The sequence below is a fragment of the Triticum aestivum genome, chromosome 7D, assembly GCF_018294505.1.
Source record: "Triticum aestivum cultivar Chinese Spring chromosome 7D, IWGSC CS RefSeq v2.1, whole genome shotgun sequence".
NCBI lineage: Eukaryota > Viridiplantae > Streptophyta > Magnoliopsida > Poales > Poaceae > Triticum > Triticum aestivum.
The window spans coordinates 28730061-28752072 of record NC_057814.1 but is presented as its reverse complement, the minus strand read 5'-3'; the positions used below and the strand labels follow the sequence as shown (position 1 = coordinate 28752072).

General features: G+C 50.2%; 3 protein-coding genes across 3 annotated transcripts; 2 read left to right on the top strand and 1 right to left on the bottom strand.

Moving 5' to 3' along the window:
* Nucleotides 1–3035: 3035 nt before the first annotated feature.
* LOC780583 (dehydration-responsive element-binding protein 1C) lies at nucleotides 3036–4211 on the top strand. Its single transcript, XM_044586331.1, has one exon. It carries the CDS (start codon nucleotides 3216–3218, stop codon nucleotides 3888–3890), a length of 675 nt encoding a protein of 224 aa, XP_044442266.1. The 5' UTR covers nucleotides 3036–3215; the 3' UTR covers nucleotides 3891–4211.
* Nucleotides 4212–5861: 1650 nt separating this feature from the next.
* On the top strand, nucleotides 5862–7359 carry LOC123167854 (dehydration-responsive element-binding protein 1C-like). Its single transcript, XM_044585717.1, has one exon. It carries the CDS (start codon nucleotides 6415–6417, stop codon nucleotides 7096–7098), a length of 684 nt encoding a protein of 227 aa, XP_044441652.1. The 5' UTR covers nucleotides 5862–6414; the 3' UTR covers nucleotides 7099–7359.
* Nucleotides 7360–20219: 12860 nt separating this feature from the next.
* Nucleotides 20220–21330, bottom strand: LOC778407 (dehydration-responsive element-binding protein 1C). The gene has a single exon (XM_044583839.1). The coding sequence runs from the start codon at nucleotides 21170–21172 to the stop codon at nucleotides 20513–20515; it is 660 nt and encodes a 219-aa protein (XP_044439774.1). The 5' UTR covers nucleotides 21173–21330; the 3' UTR covers nucleotides 20220–20512.
* Nucleotides 21331–22012: the final 682 nt, after the last annotated feature.

Genomic DNA, 22012 nt, shown 5'->3' with positions numbered 1-22012 from the left:
TTTAAGGTGGTAAACACCCTGTTCGCTTAGCAGTATGGGACTAAGCTTAGGTGCGAGAGGGGATGATATGTTAGCAGTAGCGAGTGTTGGAGAAACGCGCTACTGCTATGGCTAAGCATGTAAAAATAAACATCAAAAATACATTGGTAATGAATGATCTTTTGTGTAGAATCTAAATAGTCAACATGAATCCTCACCTGTTTAGGTATAGGTGAAGATTCATATTGCGGCCACAAATCCTACAGATAGAGTTCAATGAAGACCAAGTGCTTGTGATAGTTTGAGAAGTAACATATTTAAGGTGGTAAACACCCTGTTCGCTTAGCAGTATGGGACTAAGCTTAGGTGCGAGAGGGGATGATATGTTAGCAGTAGCGAGTGTTGGAGAAACGCGCTACTGCTAAGTCTATGGAAAGGGCGCTACTACAATACATAGTCTTGGGGCAACGCCCTGGCAATTGTAGTAGTAGCGCTCTTTTCTCCTAGCGCGCTACTGCTACTTGGGTATTAGCAGCGTGGTCTTTTGCAGCGCGCTGCTGCCAAGTACCAGTAGCGCTTGTTTTTAAACCGCGCTGCTGGTAATATTCTGTGTATAAGGTTTTCCCTAGTAGTGTGCAGCGTCGATTGCCTTGCAAGGCATGATGACCCAAACGGAAACAAGGGAGGAGATGGGTCGGCAAGATAAAGAAGAGCAAATGAAGACCTACTGGAGATACAAAGGAAGAAGCTTGAGATGGAGTCGGAGATGCAAGCGAAGAAAGCTCGAGATGGAGGTGAAAATGCACGCGAAGAAGGTAGAGATGGAGTCGGAGATGCAAGCAAAGAAGCTCGAGGTGAAGGTGAAAATGCACGTGAAGAAGGTAGAGACGGAGGCGGGCGTGCAAATGAAGAAGCTCGAGATGGAGGCGGAAATGAACGCGAAGAAGCTCGAGATGGAGGCGGAAATGCACGTGAAGAAGGTAGAGATGGAGGCGGACATGCAAATGAAGAAGCTCAAGATGGAGGCGAAAATGCAAGCGAAGAAGCTAGAGATGGAGGCGGACGTGCAAGCGGGGAAGCCGAAGATCAAGCCTATCAAAGTCAAGACCAAAGCAAAAGAAGTGGCGCTCGCTTGCAAGATGAAGGAGGTGAAGATCATGCCGGTGGATTTGAGCATGGTGTCTTCGAGAAAGAGTCTTGATTCAAGAAGATGCAGAGGGAGATGCTCAAGCTTGATGATGGATGTACGGCAGAGAGCGTCACCTTTTTAGTATGCCGGTATGACCGCCGCAGAGGTGTATGGCGTGGTTGAACTACCACTTTGTATGTGCTGGTAATTATGCCGGCCACTGGCAAGTGTGCCAGCATGAACTACGAGGCGCTCTTTTAGAGGCTGGCATCAGGGCCGGCCCTGGGGTATGGCGGATGGGGCGGCCGCCTAGGGCCCAGGTCTGGTAGGGGGCCCATGATCGGTGATGCATGTATGTATAGTCCAGTAAAAAAAAGATAGAAGGAGCAGCGTGAATGCGTGATGTACTTGGCGGCTGATCGCTAGCGAGTAAAAGGTCAAGCGTCCGCATCGCTTCTCGCACACATCCTTTCATCCGTAGGGATCGCTACTTTCAATCAAAGAATAGAAAAAACACATCGCGGTCGCTGCCTCATCGTCTTTGTGTTCGTCGCTTGAGAGTTGAGGCTCAACCGTCGCTCCAGTTTCTTGCCACTTGCCGCCGCTCAGCGCCCTGCTGGCTGCCGGTCCGGCCGTCCGTGAGGGATCCGGCTTGCCTGCTCCCTCTTCATGCTCTCATCCGTGCTCCCACTTTATCCTACGGCTGTTTTTTCGCCTTTTTCTTTTCTAATCTAATCATCTCCCCCCTGATTTTCAGGGGGTGGGGCCGGACCTTATTTTCTTCCAATCAAATCAAGCCACGTATGCGGGAGCACGGATGGGAGCATGGGAAGGGAGCAGGCAAGTCTCGTCCGTCCGTGAGGCTAGGAGTTCATTGATCACCGTCCTCTCAGTTTTTCAAAGGTACGCAATGATTCACCCGTCAGCAATTTTAGTATACATGGTATAGAATTGTTAAGGTGTTTCTAATTGTATGTACTATTTTTCTTCATCATGTATGGCTGAAAAATTACTCTTAAAACTTGGCAAATGAAGTTAGACATACCCTACATGCTTATATAATGTGCAGAAACATACATATACATATAGTATTAGGGCCCACGTTGTCGAGTTCGCCAAAGGCCCTCCGAAACATAGGGCCGGCCCTGGCTGGCATGGCTGCCGGCATGAACTATGGGCGCTGGCATGGCCGATGGCCTTTTTCTTAGTTTAATTTGCTTTGTACGCAGACAATAATTACGTCGACCGGCGGCAGGGCATAACAGACGGACATAGATGGACAAAGAGTGCTCGACCAACCCAAACAAATAATAGACGAAAAAACCACGCGTCTGCTTGAGTTGCTCTAACCGCGACGAAACACAGAGTCGCCGCGTTAAGCCGGGCGGGCGGGCGGCAGGCACGTGGCGTCCCGCCTCGGCACCTCGTGTCAGCCCGGCAGCCCCGCCACGTACCAAAGAGCACGCAAAAGGGCAAGGTTAACCTGACGTGCGCCGCGGATCGTCGTTATCGCCGCCCGGCGTGGGCGCGCAATCAGTTGACAGGCCGAAGCACCGTCCGTCCCACGCAGCTGCTCTGCGGGACAGAGTACTGGTACTAGGATCATAACGGCGGGCGGCGCCAGGGCACGAGCCGCCCATCCGGTCCTGCCGCACGTGCTGGTACTAGTACACCGTAGGGTGACGCACTGACACAGTACCATGCCGGCCGCCCAATACTAACAGGAAAGGGGCGTCTTTGTCGCCGTCTCCACGTGGCCCCCTCCGGTCTCCGGTCTCCTTCCTTCCGATGCAAAGTGTGCAAGCCCGAACTCTTCTAGTTGTAGGTCGGATGAGATCGCGACGTACGGACGACTGCTTTGCATCCCGGGCGAAGCAAAAGCACCCCGCCACGCCAACACGGCCGGCTTCCATCCGCCACCGTGTCCCGCCACGCGCCGCCGCTCCGAGCCCGCCACGCGCCCCGGCCGAATCCTATATATCCATGTCGCTCTCCTCGCTCCCTCCCGACCATACAAACCTCGATCACAAGCCAACACCATTGCTACTTGCTACGGACAAGCGAGCGAGCTGCGGACAAGCGAATCGAGCGGTCGATACCTTGCAAGATGGAACAGTGCGGCGTGGGCCTCTACGGCGTCGTCGAGGGCAGCGGATACGCGACGGTGACTACCGCGCCGCCTAAGCGGCCGGCGGGGCGGACCAAGTTCCGGGAGACGCGCCACCCGCTCTACCGCGGCGTGCGCCGGCGCGGCGCCGCGGGGCGGTGGGTGTGCGAGGTGCGCCAGCCCAACAAGAAGTCGCGCATCTGGCTCGGCACCTTCGCCACGCCCGAGGCCGCCGCGCGCGCCCACGACGTCGCCGCGCTCGCGCTCCGGGGCCGAGCCGCCTGCCTCAACTTCGCCGACTCGGCCACGCTTCTCGCCGTCGACCCCGCCACGCTCCGCACGCCCCAGGACATCCGCGCCGCCGCAATCGCGCTCGCCCAGGCGGCCTGCCCGCACGACGCGAGGAGGTCCTCTGTGTCCGTGGCGTCCGCGCGGGCGCCCGCGATGGTGATCATGGAGGAGGCCGCGGCGGCACCGTACGACAGCTACGCCATGTACGGCGGCTTGGCGGACCTGGACCAGCATTCCTACTGCTACTCCAACGGGATGAGCGGCGGCGGCGACTGGCAGAGTATCTCGCATATGGACGGAGCCGACGAAGACGGCAGCTACGGCGCAGGAGACGTCGCGCTCTGGAGCTACTGGTCGCGTGGGATCGATCGGGCAGATTGTTGAGCTCGATTCGCTTGCTCCTCAGTCCTCCGAAATCGACGATCGATCAGGGAGGTCAGCCTGAGCTCGGAGGGGAGTGTCGTGCGGATGCACCCGGCACGCCATATACTCTGCTTTCCCTGTTCTTGGAAAGTGGCGCTAAAACTGCACACTACAGCTTGTCAGGAAAGATGCGCAACCCAGTTTGCTGAGTGGTTACAAACAATCTAAACATCACTTCTTCACCTTTGTTACATTCCATGTGAATAGCTCTGTCAAAATAAATATATCTTGTAAATACTGGAAAAGCTTAATTTGATTTTACTTTCTTTCAAAAAGATCAAATCAATTATAAGGAATCATCAAAACTACTACATAACACCTCAAACATAATAAAAGCTACTCCCTTCGTCCTACAATACAAGACATTTTTGTAAGGCTTTACATCAAGGTCCATGGATCATCGAACCACTACAGCCACCAGAACGAACCACCGACATGTCGTTGTTGCCGCTCCCATATCAAAGTCGGCCTGACCATTTCGATGAAAACCAGGAAGTCTTTGTGCACATTTCTCTGAGTCCGAAGCCGCAATCATAGTTGTTAAATCCTTTAATCTACCTGAAGAATCTTACACCAAAGTCCAACGTAGCTTGTGGCATAACCACACCGCACAAAGAAGCTAGCATGAATCTACGACGAAGCTTCATCTAATATGGTCCGAAAAGTGAACTTGAGGAGGACCGAAGCTCGAAAAACTGAATCGAAGAAGAAGAGTTGTCATCCGCCCGATTATCGCTCCTATGAGGACTAAAACCCTACATATCTACTTGTCAGAGTTGAGGCACCATGATTCCCCTCCCGCCATCGAAGACCGGAGTGGAAGGTAGAGGAGTGACTAATCCATAGGCTCACGGGTGGAGATCAAGAGGAGGAAGGCTTCCCCCTTGTCGCCTTGCGCCATAGTTATTTCCGCTACACTTAAGGGACGCCTCCCATCAGCCTCACCCTCTAACCTCCTTGATCTGGCCATCGACGTGTTCCAAAATGACCGCCGGAGATTTTGCTCAAGATATCTGGATCGGTTAGTTTTTGGTCGTGCACGTCCATATCAGTCCTATGAGGTTCTGAGGGCGTGGCGCGAAGCTCTATTGGCCGATGACACCTTGGGACATGTCGGCTTCTCGATTTCCATGGTGGAGACAGCGGTGGAGAACGTCATGGCGGGGGAGATCGGATGATCGGTCACACGGACAGAGCCTTGGAGGGATGGAGTCAGCCAGGTGTTAGATAACTCTCAGGAGCAGCGGTGATAAGTAAGGGCGGCAACACTAAAGGATTTCATCTTTGGTGGTACTCCTCGGGTACCGAGTCGTGATTTTTAGGGTGAAAACCCAAGGTCTAACCTTCATTTGTTGTGCCTGGCGGTTGTTTTGCTGAAAGAACTATTTTAAGAGCACAGACTTTTCTTCAGGGTGAAAACCTAAGATCTTAAATCGGAAAAGGGAATCTACTCTATACGCATACACGTGGCTATCTCGTGATTTTCCATGTTATTTTGCACACGACCTCACTTTAAACTATAGACACGTGTCGCCTGGGAAGCGAAAAGCATTGCTCCCTGGACTTTCTTTTCATCGCTGTCTGAAAAAGCGTACTGTGAATGATTGTGACTTCACTTGTCTCTTTCCGTTCTGTTCCTCTATGTGGACCGACGGTGACTCTCTGCAGAATTAACAACGCGAGCGAGCGAGACGGCAGAGCACGGGACGCATTCACGCATCTACCAGCGACGTGCCGAAGATTCATTCACCGACCAAATCTATCCTCCCCGCCTACATACGTCACGTGACAGTTCGCGCTCCGCTGGGCCGCCCGCGCAAACTCAACGCGTAAAGGTCAAGCTTAACCTGACGTGCGCCGCGCAGAGAATCATCGTTATCCCCAGCCGGCCGGCGTGGCCGCAGTCAGTTGACAAGCCGGACCACCGTCCCACACAGCTGCTCTCCGGGGCAGAGTACTAGGAGTAGTACTAGGATAGCGGCGGGACGCTGACGCGTCCGGGCGGGCGGCGCCAGAGCACGAGCCGCCGCCCATCCGGGCCCTGCCGCACGTGCTTCCTTGGAGGTACTATGAAGTAGTACTAGTAGCTCACCGGAGTGTGACGCACTGACACAGTACGGTGCACGCCGGCCGGCCGAGACCAGCAGAAAAGCCCGTCTCTGTCGCCGTCTCCACGTGGCCCCTTCTGGTCTCCTTCCTCCGCATCTCCAGCAAAGTGTACAAGTCCGAACTCTTCTAGTCGGAGGTCGGATGAGATCGCGACGTACGGACGACTGCTTTGCATCCCGGGCGAAGCAAACGCCCCCGGCCACGCCAACACGGCCGGCTTCCATCCGCCACCGTGTCCCGCCACGCGCCGCCGCTCCGAGCCCGCCACGCGCCCCGGCCGAATCCTATATATCCATGTCGCTCTCCTCGCTCCCTCCCGACCATACATACAACCTCGATCACAAGCCAACACCATTGATTCTCTCGCTAGCTGCAGATGATAAGCAAACAACCGTCGCCTTGCAAGATCATGGACCGGTGCGGCGTGGGACTCTACGGCGTCGTCGACGGCGGCGGGTACGCGACGGTGACGTCGGCGCCGCCGAAGCGGCCGGCGGGGCGGACCAAGTTCCGGGAGACGCGGCACCCGGTGTACCGGGGCGTGCGCCGGCGCGGCGCCGCGGGGCGGTGGGTGTGCGAGGTGCGCCAGCCCAACAAGAAGTCGCGCATCTGGCTCGGCACCTTCGCCAGCCCCGAGGCCGCCGCGCGCGCCCACGACGTCGCTGCGCTGGCCCTGCGCGGCCGCGCCGCCTGCCTCAACTTCGCCGACTCGGCCGCCATGCTCGCCGTCGACCCGGCCACGCTCCGCACGCCCCAGGACATCAGAGCCGCTGCCATGGCGCTCGCCCGGGCCGCCTGCCCCCAGGACGCGCCGGCGCCGTCGGTGGCCGTGGCGTCCGCGCCCGCGCCCACCGCGATGGTGATCATGCAGGAGGCTGCGGCGGCGCCGTACGACAGCCTCGCCATGTACGGCGGCTTGGCGGACCTGGACCAGCGTTCCCACTCCTACTACGATGGGATTAGCGGCTGCGGCGGCGACTGGCAGAGTATCTCGCGTATGGATGGAGCCGACGAAGACGGTAGCTACGGCGCAGGAGACGTCGCGCTCTGGAGTTACTGATCGCGTGGGATCGATCGGGCAGTTTCTTGCGCTCGATTCGCTCGCTTCCGAGTCCTCCGAAATCGACGATGGAGATCAGGCCGAGCTCGGAGGGGAGTGTGGTGTGAAAGCACGCCAAAGTTTAAAGCGCGCCTACTCTGCTTTCCCTGTTCTTGAAAAGTGGCGCTAAAACTGCACACATGAGCAAGTTTTGGTAGGGGTAAAGATATGCAACCCAGTTTGCTGAGTGGTTACATACAATTTAAACCTCACTTCAGATTATTTTTCCCCTTCCATGTAAATAGCTCTGTTTAAAGAAATAGTATATCTTGTAAATGCTGCAAAACCTTAATTTGAATTTTTTTTCTCTTTCAAGAAGATCAGACCTATTATATAAGAGCATCTCCACTAGGCCCCCCAACAGCCCCGTCAGGAGGCCTTTTTCATCGCCGGCGCGTGTTTTTTCTCCCAGTCATGCCCCCAGAAGCTGAAAAAGCGCCGGATTTCGTCAAAGTTACGGCCGGCAGTCCCGACCCAAACCCACAAAGCTGGGGTGCAGCTGAGGGCGCCGGCGCTCTATTTCGCATGCATCGGCCCACTTGCCAGCCCCTCTCTCTCCTCTCCTCTTCTTTCTCTCTTTTCTTTCTCCTCTCTCCTCGCATGCATCGGCCCATCACCTACCACACACAGCCGGAGCGGGAGGGGCTCATGCGGCCGTGGCGTAGCATGGCCGGAGGAGGGGGAGCGGGACGACGACCTCCTGAAGGTGCTGCGGGCGCTGCGCGACGCCGCGCGGACTGTCGAGGCCGGGCACTCCTCGCGCTCGAGGCCGGCGCAGGCGCTCCTCGCGCTCGAGGCCGGCGCGCTCCTCGCGCTCGAGGCCGGCGCTGCGGGCGCTCCTCGCGCTCGAGGCCGGCGCTACGGGCGCTCCTCGCGCTCGAGGCCGGCGCTGCGGGCGCTCCTCGCGCTCGAGGCCGCCGCCCACGACCTGCTTGCCGGCTACCCCGAGCTGCACCCGCTCTGCCGCCTGCTCGCCACGGTCAGGGCCCTCTCCTGGTGCGCCTCCGAGGAGGCGGCCGGAGGCGGGGTGGTTGGGGGACTGCAGGGGATCGCGCGCGCGGCCGGGGCCGTCGCGGCGGAGATTCAGGCGTGGGCGAACCACGAGCTTGTAGGGGAACGCTACAGAAAACAAAAATTTTCTGACCTACGCACCAGCCCAGGACCACTATGCAGACTGCATACATGGTTTGATCTTTTTCGTTACCGACTCGTAGCGCAGCGGGAAGTAGAGTCGATGACGATCGGCGGTGCAGATCCCCGCAGCTAGGATTTACAACCTCCCAACCGCGAGGATGTATACCCTCATCACTCCTCAGACAGCCCTCCGGGAGGCGGTCGAACAGCCCCCCGGACGGTGTCGCGGACAGCCCTTCGGGAGGACCTTCGAAACTCGAACGGTCACTCGGACAGCCCTTCGGGAGGACCTTCGAAACTCGGACGGTCACACGGACAGCCCTTCGGGAGGCACTCACGAACTAAGACCGAAACTACGATCTCTCTACAGAGTTGCACACATAGGGTGTCATCTATCCGGCAGGGCTTCGCCGTCCAGAACTAGTTCCTGCCGGAACCCAGACAGCCTTACGGCTCTACGAAACTCTTTTCGTGGGAGGGAGAGAAGAAACCAGATAATGCATGGCATGTGTATGAGAGCAAGGGATGAGTGTGGAGGGCTGCCCCTCCACCTCTATTTATAGGAAATCCCAAGGGGGTAGGGTAGTTTCACAAAAAACCCAAAATGCACATGAATGAAGTCCTTCCACAAGGACCTAGGAGTGAAACCAAGGAACAAGAGGGTCCCCAAGGGGGGATACCCCATGTGGCCGGCCACACCCCCATGAGGGGCCCAAAAAATGGCTCCTATCCATCCATGTCATCCCCAAGATCTTTTGGAGCAAAGCCCCAAAAGGTGGCTTTCCATAAAGTAACCATAAAGCTGATTTTCACTATTCACGACGACATTTTTCAGCGTCTGATCGAACTGAAAATATTTATGTGGGCTAAGAACATTTCCAGTACCCACTAAAATGATTTTCAACGCCTTTCCGAAACAATTCCGGTTTTAGTGATTTTCATCTGCGAAACGCATCTGAAGTGGCTCCGGCAGCTCCGGAACATTTCCGGTTTTTATCTCAGAAAATTCCAAAAAGCTTCCAGAATGATTCTGGCATCCTCCAAGAATTATCAGGCATGTGCCGAAACCAATTTGACTTAATGGTGTATCCCGAAACAACTTTTCGGTATCATCGAAACTTATCCGATGACCTCTCTCTGCGGTACGATTCCGCTGTCCGAAACTTTTCGGTGTCCGAAACTTTTTCGGTGATTTTCTCTCAGACTCCCTGTCTAGTATTCAGCAGATAGATGACCCTTAAGCGTGTGACCCTATAGGTTCGGTGAAGTATAGACATGACCCGGAACCCCTTCCGATCAATGATCAACATCGGAGCCGTGGACACCCATATTGACCCCTATACCCACACGAATAAATATTCGAGTGAACCTCCAGTTGCCGTGTGCTATTCCTGTTGCTTCGCGATATGTTACAAATACCCGAGGTGAGACATGTTGGCATTCCCGTGGATCAACAACTTGTCCACTATGCTAGTTACCTCGTTACCGGTATTGTTCTCTTTTCTCGTTATCGTATTCCGGCATCCCCGTGATCAAATCACAAAGTGTCTGGCCAGACGATGATGGATACCGTAACACCGAGAGGGCCCAGAGATATCTCTCCATCGTCGGAGGAGCAAATCCCAATCTTGAGCTATCAAGTTACTTGACACACTTTTCCATGAACCCGTAAGCCGCCGTAATAGCCACCCATTTACGGATGACGTTTAACAAACCCCAAAGTTCATGAAGCAAGCATGAAGAAACTCGATACTCTCATGGTCTAAGGAATCATGCAAACGTTAACCATCTCTGTGTTATGTACCAATAAACTTGTGACGAATGAATCTCATAGCATAACATCAATTCGGGTCGATTCAACACAAATGTCCTTCCTGACATTGTGCCCTCAAAGTTGCTTGACATAGACATGCCCATGATTGGGAAAACATAATCATCATGCAACACTTGAGCTAGTCTTAGAGGCACGACTAGGAATACATTTTACCGTTTATTATTCCACACGTGCATATGGGTTCTCCCCAGAGCCTTTATGGATATACGGGCTCGGGAACCACAGCAGTTATAGCATGGAACATAAACATAATTATGAACAAGGAGATAATCAATAACATTTATTATTGCCTCTAGGGCATATCTCCTACAGACTCCCACTTGCACTAGAGACAATAATCTAGCTTATGCTAATGCACTTCACACCTGTGGCACACCGGTGTAAATATGCTTCGCTTGTGGTATAGCCTGATGTCCAACGGAGCTGACGACTTCAGTTCCGTGTGTATCTTTGCATGTCCTCGCATTTTCACAAAATTCATATTTTGTGTGGACTTGGCTTTGTATGTATGTGAATCACAGGTCGAACCTCGATTCCTCAGACTGAGTTATGGAGCAACTACCTGCAGTAGTGTCCCATTGTCAAAAGCCATCTTGGAACTATACTAAGTTCATGAATGAACTATATGATTCAACATCTTCTTTGTCGCTTCTAAAGCGTCAACATACTTAGTCCTTGTTATAGAATTCGCCACAGTAACTAGCTTGAACAAATTCCAACTAACTGTGCCACCACATTGTGTGTTACACAAAACCCTTAATTTAAATCAAAAATCGCATGGAGAAAAGATGAAGACTGTATCGATGTAACATTTTACAACGAACTCTTCATGATCTCTGCTTGCGAGAAAACCATGTCATCAGTACTTACTCTAGTACTCTGTGACATCTTTCACTGTTGTCCCATGATCAGTAATTTGATCACTTTGGTATCCATACTCGCAACACCTTGGGAGTATCGGACATATCTGGTTGTTTTACATACCATGGAATACATGATTAATCCAAACACAAAAGTGTGTGGAATCTGCATCATGTATTTTTCTCATCAGTGTTTTGGGACACTGAGTCTTGCAAAAACTCTTTCCATGTGACTTTTGCAAGAATCACTCCTTGGCGTTTTAAATGCTAAAAGGTTTTAGCATCTTGTCAATATGTATTCATTGCTTATCCCCATTAGGTAAATCTATCTCCATAGATCATCATGCCTAATATTGAGGCTATTTAGCCTAAGCACTTCATCGAAAAACTATTTTCAAATGAAGTCCTAATTTGTGTCAAGAAATTTATTTCCAATTACCAATGTGCCAAGCACATAAGGTTTTTAGAAATATTATTACGCTCCCACTTACTTTATTGAATTACAAGCATCTTCGTTACCCATTGATGAAGTCAAAACCCCTTTGACCATTTCATCAAAACACGAAGATTCCAACTCCATTTTGCTTTCTTCTGTCCATTGCTGGAACTCTGAAGTTTGCATACCTACTAGCATCCTCTGGATCGACAAATTACTTTGGACTGTATCATATACAAGTCCTAGCTTTCATTTCCATCAGATGGAAATCCTTTTATCATCCATGTTTCATATCTCATGATTGAAATATGTATTAATTGCTAGTTCAACCCGAACCGACTTTAAGCATCGCTACGATGAAAACAACCTCATCGTAGTCAACTCTTGAACTTGTTATTTCAACAAGTCGAGCTTTATGGATAAAACATTTTTATCCGTATCAGTTTTAAGTTCCATAAATATTCGTTAGACTCTAAGTCTTCCGAAAGGTGTATCAATGTTTTAATCTTGAATCACTTATGTTGAAACTAACTCGGATTGTATTGACATTTAGCCAATTCTGGAGTCAGGGCCCATCAACGCTTCCTCGTGTATCGTAGGTATAATGTTGTGTAACAACAATATCTCGTTTGCGCACCTGAGAGGTTTGCACGAGCCTTGCCTACGTGGTTCAGCTGCAAGTTCGACCGAAGTTCATACATTTTATTGTAGAGACTTCCGTACCAGTCGCAGTAGGAAACTCTGGAATTACTTCCAAGGTCTCTTTCCTTTGATCTGATGAAGATACTGTTTATCTCGTCGAGTTGCACTATTCTCCCACTCACCTTTTAGAAAGAACCATTCTCTTTAAAAGCATACCGTTCTTTGTGGCAAACCTATTTGCCTCGGTATAGTGAGGGAGGAATACCCAATGACTTGGGATAACCTACAAAGTAGCACTTGTCTGATTTGGAATAGGTTTGTAACCTTTTACACAAGCCCCATATTCCAAATGTTAAGAAAAGATACAACATGGTTGGGCCTACCATACCATGGCTTCATTTCAACAGACCCGATGTAGCACTTTTCAGTGTAAAAGCCGCAGTCTCTAAAGCATCACTTTAAAAGGATAATGGCAAATTTATTTATGTCATCTTTGACCTTACCATGTCATAAATGGTTAGATTACATCTCCACGGACTTTTCACTTGCAGTGGTGTTCCGGGAGGTGCAAGTTATGAAACCCCTTTCACAACTCATCAGACATTCGCTAAACATGTAACTCAAATATTCCTTTGTGCAATCAAATTGCAGAAACATAATTTTCTTGTTACAATAACTTCTACTTCATTTTTGAAAACCTTTCGAATGATTTCAAAAGATCCAGACTTACGTCTCATCAAGTAAATATCCATATATCTACTTGAGTCATTTCTGAAGATAAATAAATCCACCACTAACAACACTTATCGGACTACACACATCAAATGTATGATCACTAATAAGTTTGTTGTTCGTTCCTTATGGCCTGTGAACGGTATTTTAGTCACTTCACTTTTCGGAGGAAAGTTGCAAGTGTCAGATGATTCAAAATCAAAAAGACTTCAAAATCCATCATAATGGAATTTTCCATGCGGGTTTCTCCAATGTGACCAAATGTAGTGCCACACTTGTGTGGTATTCTTTTAGTCTTGGACATTTAGCGTCAGTGTTATGGATGTATCATATTACCCTCAATATTCATAACATACGTCCCATCTTGGATGGAAGCATGGCCCTTCATGTTATTCATAATACTTAACAACAATTGTTGTTTTTATGAACAACTCTTTTGCAACAAACATTGTGCAATGGGCTAGAGTGTATGAAACTCTAAAATGAATTATGAAAGTAAACCCAGAGGTATTGTATTATTATCAATATTCATAACATACATCTCATTCATAATGAAAGTATGGCCCTTGTGTTATTCATAACATCGAACATAAAAGGTTCTCTTATGAACAACCTTCTTGCAAGATACCTTATGCAATGGGCTAGAGTTTGTAAAACTCTAAATGAATTATGAAAATAAATACAGACGGCAATACACCGATGGAAGGTATAGTAACATTTACTATGTTCCCTGTGTATACCATAACCTCATTTCTGGCTAGTCTTTTTAGGCCACAGTAGCTCTTACAGTGATTCGCAATTGAATGCAATCGAGCGGGTATCTTTGTGATTAACTCACAATACCCAAGAATTAGTGATTAACATGTTTAACCATAATTCCCAAGAACTATATCTTTGAACAGCCTACTATACATCAAAAACTTGTATGACATTCATACATGAGCTGGATATTCCAGTCATCTTTCTTTCTGCCTTTATACTTCTAACAGTTTAACTTTTAGTATTTCTCCTACTCGCAAAAGAAGCACCCAACTTAAGAGTGGCGTTAGCCCCGGACTTCCTAGGTGTGTAAGTCATACTAACACCCTTTGGACACTTCCTTTCTCTTTAAGTTGTTGTTTTATTCACCTTTCATTATATGACAGGCGTTCTTCTGGATCCCTTTCCCAACAGTCAAATGCATAGTAAACACTTTTACTAATACTTGCAAACAAACATTGCTTTGTTTGTATCTGAAAATAATTTTCAGTTCCATGAATATCATATAACTATCCCAACTTTCAAAGTTTGGGTTTCATGGAAGCAAACATATTGCACTTGACTGAAACGGAATTATAGCTTTTGGATCAAAGGACAAGAGTCACATGATCCATAGCATTAGCGGAAGAATACAGAAAGCATGCGATAGGACAAAGTCCTTCTCGGCACTTTTGAGGACAATCCTCATATTACGGTACCAATCGTAAAGTTTTAACCAAATATTTAACAGCTATTCAATTTTAACAGGGAAGGTGGAAATGCGAGCCATTATTCTACAACTATTTTGCATATAACACTTAGACAATGTTCATAATTAATTGCACTAAGAATTAAACATGTTAATTCAACAGTGCGCTCCCACTCAAATCAATATCTCTCAAAATTGATTGTGAGTGATACAAGACCCACATTTCAATTGTTCGCCATTGGTGTAACACCACTGATGACGAAAAATCTCAACCGGTAGGCCAACTTGCCAATCACATCTCTATGTGACTCTTGTTCATCTTTCGATGCGTGTGTTCCGAGCTCATGACGGTCATGCCTGAACGTCAAGACAACCAAGTGATCTCGCTGCGAGGTCTCAACTCACCCGCCTCACACTTCTCTAATCGTTCGTACCCGTGTGACACGGCGCACCCCGAAAAGATAGGTGCCGTGACGGTGCTACACTTGGGAGAACACTAACTACTTGGTATTTTAAGTGAGAGATCACCCTAATAAAAAGCGACTACCGCGCAATCAAGAAGGGTGCATCATAAGGGATAAACATCTCAGGCAATTCATAATAGCATGATATGGTATAGCCCTTTCTAACGGAGAAGTATTTCATTTCTTCGTCTTCGGCATTCGCGTCGGTGTTCACCTTCGCGAAGATTGCCACCACCTTGTCGATGCACCAGATAATATTGCTATCTCTATAGCTAACAAAATAATGCATTACAACAAGGTTGACACGCAGGTCATTAAAGTTCAATCATATGGCTCCAACCATCATGCCGAATCATGACACGCAGGTCATGTTAATCAAATTACATCATATAGTCATCTCATACATAATCGAATTAGTATGAGCACTGCTATACCACATCATATGCACATCCTGCAAAACCAAGTTAGACGCCTCTAATCGGTTTATGCAAAATTTATTTTACGTGGCTTCTAAGGTTTTGACTTAAACCACAGCGACCAACGTTTTATCATCAAGTATGATTATTCAAGTTGCTAGATTAACATCTCGGGGTGTATGAAACACGGGATAATTAAATCTCGAGCCCCATACTAAACTTCGTCATACGCATGACCCCCGTGCAGATCATATCTGCAATGCCCTTTCATCTGCGAATTTCATCTTTCTTTTGACTACGGCAGAACCCAAAGAACTGATAGCACTTCCATGATCAATCAGGATCACGGATTGCCAGAACTTTGTCAAATTCCACCATGCTGTCTCGAGATTGAGCAAACGCAAATTCTAGGGAAGCAACAAGAACCTCGGGTAACAGATTTCATCTGTCACCCGCATAAATAATTTTCAGCAATAGATCTCATCTACTACCTAATTATATTATGCAATACCCATACATCTCCATGTATTCTAGATCGAAACCTGCATCTACGCATAGCATGGCTCTTGATGCCACTGTAGGGGAACGCGACAGAAAACAAAAATTTTCCGACCTACACACCAGCCCAGGACCACTATGGAGACTGCATACATGGTTTGAACTTTTTCGTTACCGACTCTTAGCGCAGCGGGAAGTAGAGTCGATGACGATCGGCGGTGCAGATCCCCGCAGCTAGGATTTACAACCTCCCAACCGCGAGGATGTATACCCTCATCTCTCCTCAGACAGCCCTCCGGGAGGTGGTCGAACAGCCCCCCCGGACGGTGTCGCAGACAGCCCTTCGGGAGGACCTTCGAAACTCAAACGGTCACTCGGACAGCCCTTCGGGAGGACCTTCGAAACTCAGACGGTCACACGGACAGCCCTTTGGGAGGCACTCACGAACTAAGACCGAAACTGCGATCTCTCTACAGAGTTGCACACATACGGTGTCATCTATCCGGCAGGGCTTCGCCGTCCAAAACTAGTTCCTGCCGGAACCCAGACAGCCTTACGGCTCTACGAAACTCTTTTCGTGGGAGGGAGAGAAGAAGCCAGATAATGCATGGCATGTGTATGAGAGCAAGGGATGAGTGTGGAGGGCTGCCCCTCCACCTCTATTTATAGGAAATCCCAAGGGGGTAGGGTAGTTTCACAAAAAACCCAAAATGCACATGAATGAAGTCCTTCCACAAGGACCTAGGAGTGAAACCAAGGAACAAGAGGGTCCCCAAGGGGGGATACCCCATGTGGCCGGCCACACCCCCATGAGGGGCCCAAAAAATGGCTCCTATCCATCCATGTCACCCCCAAGATCTTTTGGAGCAAAGCCCCAAAAGGTGGCTTTCCATAAAGTAACCATAAAGCTGATTTTCACTATTCACGACGACATTTTTCAGCGTCTGATCGAACTGAAAATATTTATGTGGGCTAAGAACATTTCCAGTACCCACTAAAATGATTTTCAACGCCTTTCGAAACAATTCCGGTTTTAGTGATTTTCATCTGCGAAACGCATCTGAAGTGGCTCCGGCAGCTCCGGAACATTTCCGGTTTTTATCTCAGAAAATTCCAAAAAGCTTCCAGAATGATTCTGGCATCCTCCAAGAATTATCAGGCATGTGCCGAAACCAATTTGACTTAATGGTGTATCCCGAAACAACTTTTCGGTATCATCGAAACTTATCCGATGACCTCTCTCTGCGGTACGATTCCGCTGTCCGAAACTTTTCGGTGTCCGAAACTTTTTCGGTGATTTTCTCTCAGACTCCCTGTCTAGTATTCAGCAGATAGATGACCCTTAAGCGTGTGACCCTATAGGTTCGGTGAAGTATAGACATGACCCGGAACCCCTTCCGATCAATGATCAACATCGGAGCCGTGGACACCCATATTGACCCCTATACCCACACGAATAAATATTCGAGTGAACCTCCAGTTGCCGTGTGCTATTCCTGTTGCTTCGCGATATGTTACAAATACCCGAGGTGAGACATGTTGGCATTCCCGTGGATCAACAACTTGTCCTCTATGCTAGTTACCTCATTACCGGTATTGTTCTCTTTTCTCGTTATCGTATTCCGGCATCCCCGTGATCAAATCACAAAGTGTCTGGCCAGACGATGATGGATACCGTAACACCGAGAGGGCCCAGAGATATCTCTCCATCGTCGGAGGAGCAAATCCCAATCTTGAGCTATCAAGTTACTTGACACACTTTTCCATGAACCCGTAAGCCGCCGTAATAGCCACCCATTTACGGATGACGTTTAACAAACCCCAAAGTTCATGAAGCAAGCATGAAGAAACTCGATACTCTCATGGTCTAAGGAATCATGCAAACGTTAACCATCTCTGTGTTATGTACCAATAAACTTGTGACGAATGAATCTCATAGCATAACATCAATTCGGGTCGATTCAACACAAATGTCCTTCCTTACATTGTGCCCTCAAAGTTGCTTGGCATAGACATGCCCATGATTGGGAAAACATAATCATCATGCAACACTTGAGCTAGTCTTAGAGGCACGACTAGGAATACATTTTACCGTTTATTATTCCACACGTGCATATGGGTTCTCCCCAGAGCCTTTATGGATATACGGGCTCGGGAACCACAGCAGTTATAGCATGGAACATAAACATAATTATGAACAAGGAGATAATCAATAACATTTATTATTGCCTCTAGGGCATATCTCCTACAGAGCTCGCCGCGCGCCTCGTGGCCGCGCTGAGGGAGCAGGACGACGCCCGGGCGCGCGTGCTGCTGGCGGAGCTGGAGGCACGGCTGCTGGGCGCGGGGGCGGGGGCGCCGTGCGTGCGCCGTGATGCAGTCGTGCGGTGTGGCCCGTGAAGAGGAGGCAGTCTGCGCGGCGCGGGGAGGACGTCGGCGGCGGCGCCGGGGGGCGCGCCGAGCTCGAGCAGCGCGTCGCCGGCGGCGGAAGACGAAGACGCGGCCGAGGGAGTCGCCCGATCGGCTGGGGTCGTCGCCGACGAGCTCGAGCTCGCGTGGCCCGGCAGTGCCCACAACATGTTTGTTGTAATGACAAAGCAAAAAAGAAAAAAAGAAAACACAACCTAGGGGGCACAACGGCTGGAATTTTTTGCACCCAAACGCAAAGTTAGCGCCGGGGCCTCCTCAGGAGGCCTAAAAAACACCTCCTGGGGGGCACAACGGCTGGAGATGCTCTAAGGATTCATCAAAAGTGCAAAGCACCTCAAACATAATAAAAGCTACATCTCAAACATAATAAAAGCTACATCAAGGTCCATAACAAGCCAACCCTGTCGCCGATATGTCGCTGCCACCCCTCCTATGCCGAAGCCCGCCTCGATGAAAGCCACGAAGTCTTTGTGCACGTTTCTCTAAGGACCAAAGTTGTAGTCTTGTCGCTTTAAACGATATGAAGAATCTGACACTAAATCTCGTCGTTGCATGTGCACTACCTCGCCGCACAAAGAAACTGACAGGAATTTACACCAAAGCTCCATCTAATCCGTCCGGATTGATGAACTTGAGGAGGATCGGAGCTCAAAAAAAAAGCGTTATCATCGGTCCGAGCGTCGCTCCTGCGTGGACTAAAACCCTACCTATCTACTAGTCAAAGCCGAGGCATCAGGATTCACCTCGACCTCGGGCAACCACGAGCGCACCCTTGTGTGCTCTTCTTTGCTTCGGGTAAGATCCAACTCACTGGGGAAAGGGTGGGGGCTCCTTCCTCTCTCCTCGCTTACGGAGGTAGTAGCCGCGGAAGTCTTCCCTGCTCCTGACCACGGTGAGCGGCGCGGTGGACCATGCAACTTGACTAGGTGCAACGTTAGTGGTTCTGTAGGGGTCTGGTTTAGCGAAAGAAAAACAAAATAGATAAAACTCAACCGCCCATATGGCTTGCACGTTCTACATCAACCGGTGATTGAATGGTTAGAAGGACAGTGGTATACCCAGTCCATCGGGGTTTAAGTCTTGATGCTCGCATTTATTCTGAATTTATTTCAGAATTTTCGGCAATACGCATTCTGTTGGAGGAGATGTTTCCGTCAATTACAAGACGCCTATGATGAGTTTGTGAATCTCAAAATGATATGCCGGCTCAGTCTTTTGGAGATACATTCATAGATGTGAGTCTATGCGCGTATATATGAGCGCTTGTGTTTGTACTATGTTTAAAAAGAAAACACATGCAAATATGCAAATAGGAAAAACACCGTAACGTGAAACTAGGGGCAAAAAGGAAATCCACTCTATACAAATACACGTGGCTATCTCAAGATTTTCCATTTTATTTAGTAACTGGCCTCACTCTAAACTACAGACACGTGTCCCCTGTGAAGGGAAAATCATCGCTCCCCTGGACTTTTCTTTCATCGCTGTCCGAAAAGCGTACTGTGACTGACTATGACTTCACTTGTCTCTTTCCGTTCCGTTCTCTCTCTCTCTCTCTCTCTCTCTGGACTGACGGTGACTCCCTGAATAAACAACGCGAGCGAGCGAGCGAGACGGGAGTGCCCGAGACGTCTCGGCATGCGACGTGCCGAAGATTCATTCACCGACCGAATCTATCTATCCTGCCCTGCGTGCGAGGATTACATAGAGTACGTCACGTGACAGTTCGTGCTCCGCTGGGCCGCCCGCGCAAACTTAACGCGTATTCGTGCTGTGTGATCGGCCATGGCCGGTGCCAATAACTAACCAACACTTGCCCGACAACCACTAGTAGTAGTCGTATTCTTAATCGCCTCAAGAATTAAGCTCGAGTCCGTGGAGTACGTGCACCGCCCGTTGAATGAAGCAGTCACAGCAGACACTTCACCTCCACGCTCGAGTCCAGAGCTTGGATGCAATGCAACAGTGACGTCATGCTTGCGGTATCCGAGTTCAGAGTACAACATAAATCCTGCGCAGAGTTTGTGTTCTTCTCCCCGATGAAACTATTTGGATGAAATTACTTCTCAGGATATCTTTTGTGCTGTTTGGATGAAATTACTTCTCAGGATAAATCTAGCAGTGACTAAAGCTCAGCTGCAACAAATTGAAGCTTCGGCGAATTTTTATTTCAGATATAGTACTATTAATTAATAAAGCAGAGTTCGTCTCTTATTACTCTACTCCAACACATGTTACAAAATTTCCAGCCAACAAAAGAATTATCAAAAAATGAAAAAAAATAAGGAGGGAAACAGGCTGATGCAATTTGCATTCCCGTTCTCTCTCTGCTTTACGAACACATAAATACTACTACTACTACTTCAGAACTGAAGCTCCCGACTAACTCTGCTTCTTCTTCTTTATCCTACGCTGATGTTGTACAGCAGCCCCATCGGAGCAAGCCAATCGAGATGAAGAATGGCCCAATCGAGAAGCTCGATCAGTAGCTCCAAAGTGGGACCTCGCCGGCGCCGTACCCACCGCCGCAGTTTGAGTCGTCGTCGGCTCCGTCCATGTGCGAGCTGCTCTGCCAGTCGCCGCCGCCGGCGCTCAACCCGTCGTAGTAGTACGAATGCTGGTCGAAGTCCCCAATGCCGCCGTACTGCATCGGGTAGTCGTCATACTCCACCGCCGAGGGCTCTTGCATCATCGCCATCATCGCGGGCGCCGGCGCGGACGCCTCGGCGGCCACGGGCGCGGCGGGGCAGGCGGTCTCGGCGAGCGCGATGGCGGCGGCGCGGATGTCGTCGGGGGTGCGGAGCGTGGCGGGGTCGACGGCGAGCAGCGTGGCCGAGTCGGCGAAGTTGAGGCAGGCGGCGCGGCCGCGCAGGGCCAGCGCGGCGACGTCGTGGGCGCGGGCGGCGGCCTCGGGGCTGGCGAAGGTGCCGAGCCAGATGCGGGACTTCTTGTTGGGCTCGCGCACCTCGCAGACCCACCGCCCGGCCGCGCCGCGCCGGCGCACGCCGCGGTACACCGGGTGGCGCGTCTCCCGGAACTTGGTCCGCCCCGCCGGCCGCTTGGGCGGCGCCGACGTCACCGTCGCGTACCCGCCCTGGCCGGCCTGGTCGCCGTCGCCGCCGCCGTAGCTGTACTGGTCCATGGTGTTGCACGAGGTGGTGTCTAGCCGGTGCCGATGGGTCGATCTGCTCTGCAGCGCGGCAATGGTGGTGACTGGTGAGTGAGGTGATGTTGGTTGGGTGTTTGTGTGGATGAGCCTTGAGATGGGAGTGAGGAGATGGGGATGTGTATATAGGATTCGGCGGCGGGAGGGAGAGAGAAATCAAGGTGGGTTCGAATTGGGGGGGTAGGGGCGGCGCGTGGCGGGAGTGAGGTGTGAGCTGGAAGGCGCGGGGAGCAGAGGCCGCGAGACGGGTGGATGGATGGATGGATGGGGAAAGCGTGTTGCCGTCACCCCAGTTTCCTTGGCCCGGGAGGGATGCATCGCTCTTCTATTTCTGGAAGGAGAGGGGAAGGGGGGAGGGCCACGTGGAGATGGCGACAGGGGATGCCTTTTCTGGTCCTGTGGGCGGCTGGAAATCGGTGCTGCTGCCCGTACCTTGCCACGGTAGTAGTGCGTTATGCTGCTGTGTATACTGGTTTTTGTTAGTAAAATTAACACGGTATTTGTTAAACAGTAGAGTACAACTGAAGTGGCTCACAAACACGAGCATACACTCACCCCAACATCTTAGGATTTTACAGACTTATTATAGACGTCTCGCGATGGCAACGCCTCCTTCCACTGAACGAACATCGCCGGAAGCCGAAAATAAATCCAGAAACAATGCGTGCATCAATGTCAAGTCTAAAACATGAGCCTTGATGGGCGGAGCATACCACTGTCCTCCTAACCATCCAACCACATCTAGGTTCACAAATTAATACAACTTTTATGTTACCATGAAATTAGTTTGTTCTAAAAACCGCCCGTAATTGTTGT

Bases quoted from the DNA above. Each gene is read 5' to 3' on its own strand.
- LOC780583 (XM_044586331.1), top strand. From the start codon at position 3,216: ATGGAACAGTGCGGCGTGGGCCTCTACGGCGTCGTCGAGGGCAGCGGA.
- LOC123167854 (XM_044585717.1), top strand. From the start codon at position 6,415: ATGATAAGCAAACAACCGTCGCCTTGCAAGATCATGGACCGGTGCGGC.
- LOC778407 (XM_044583839.1), bottom strand. From the start codon at position 21,172: ATGGACCAGTACAGCTACGGCGGCGGCGACGGCGACCAGGCCGGCCAG.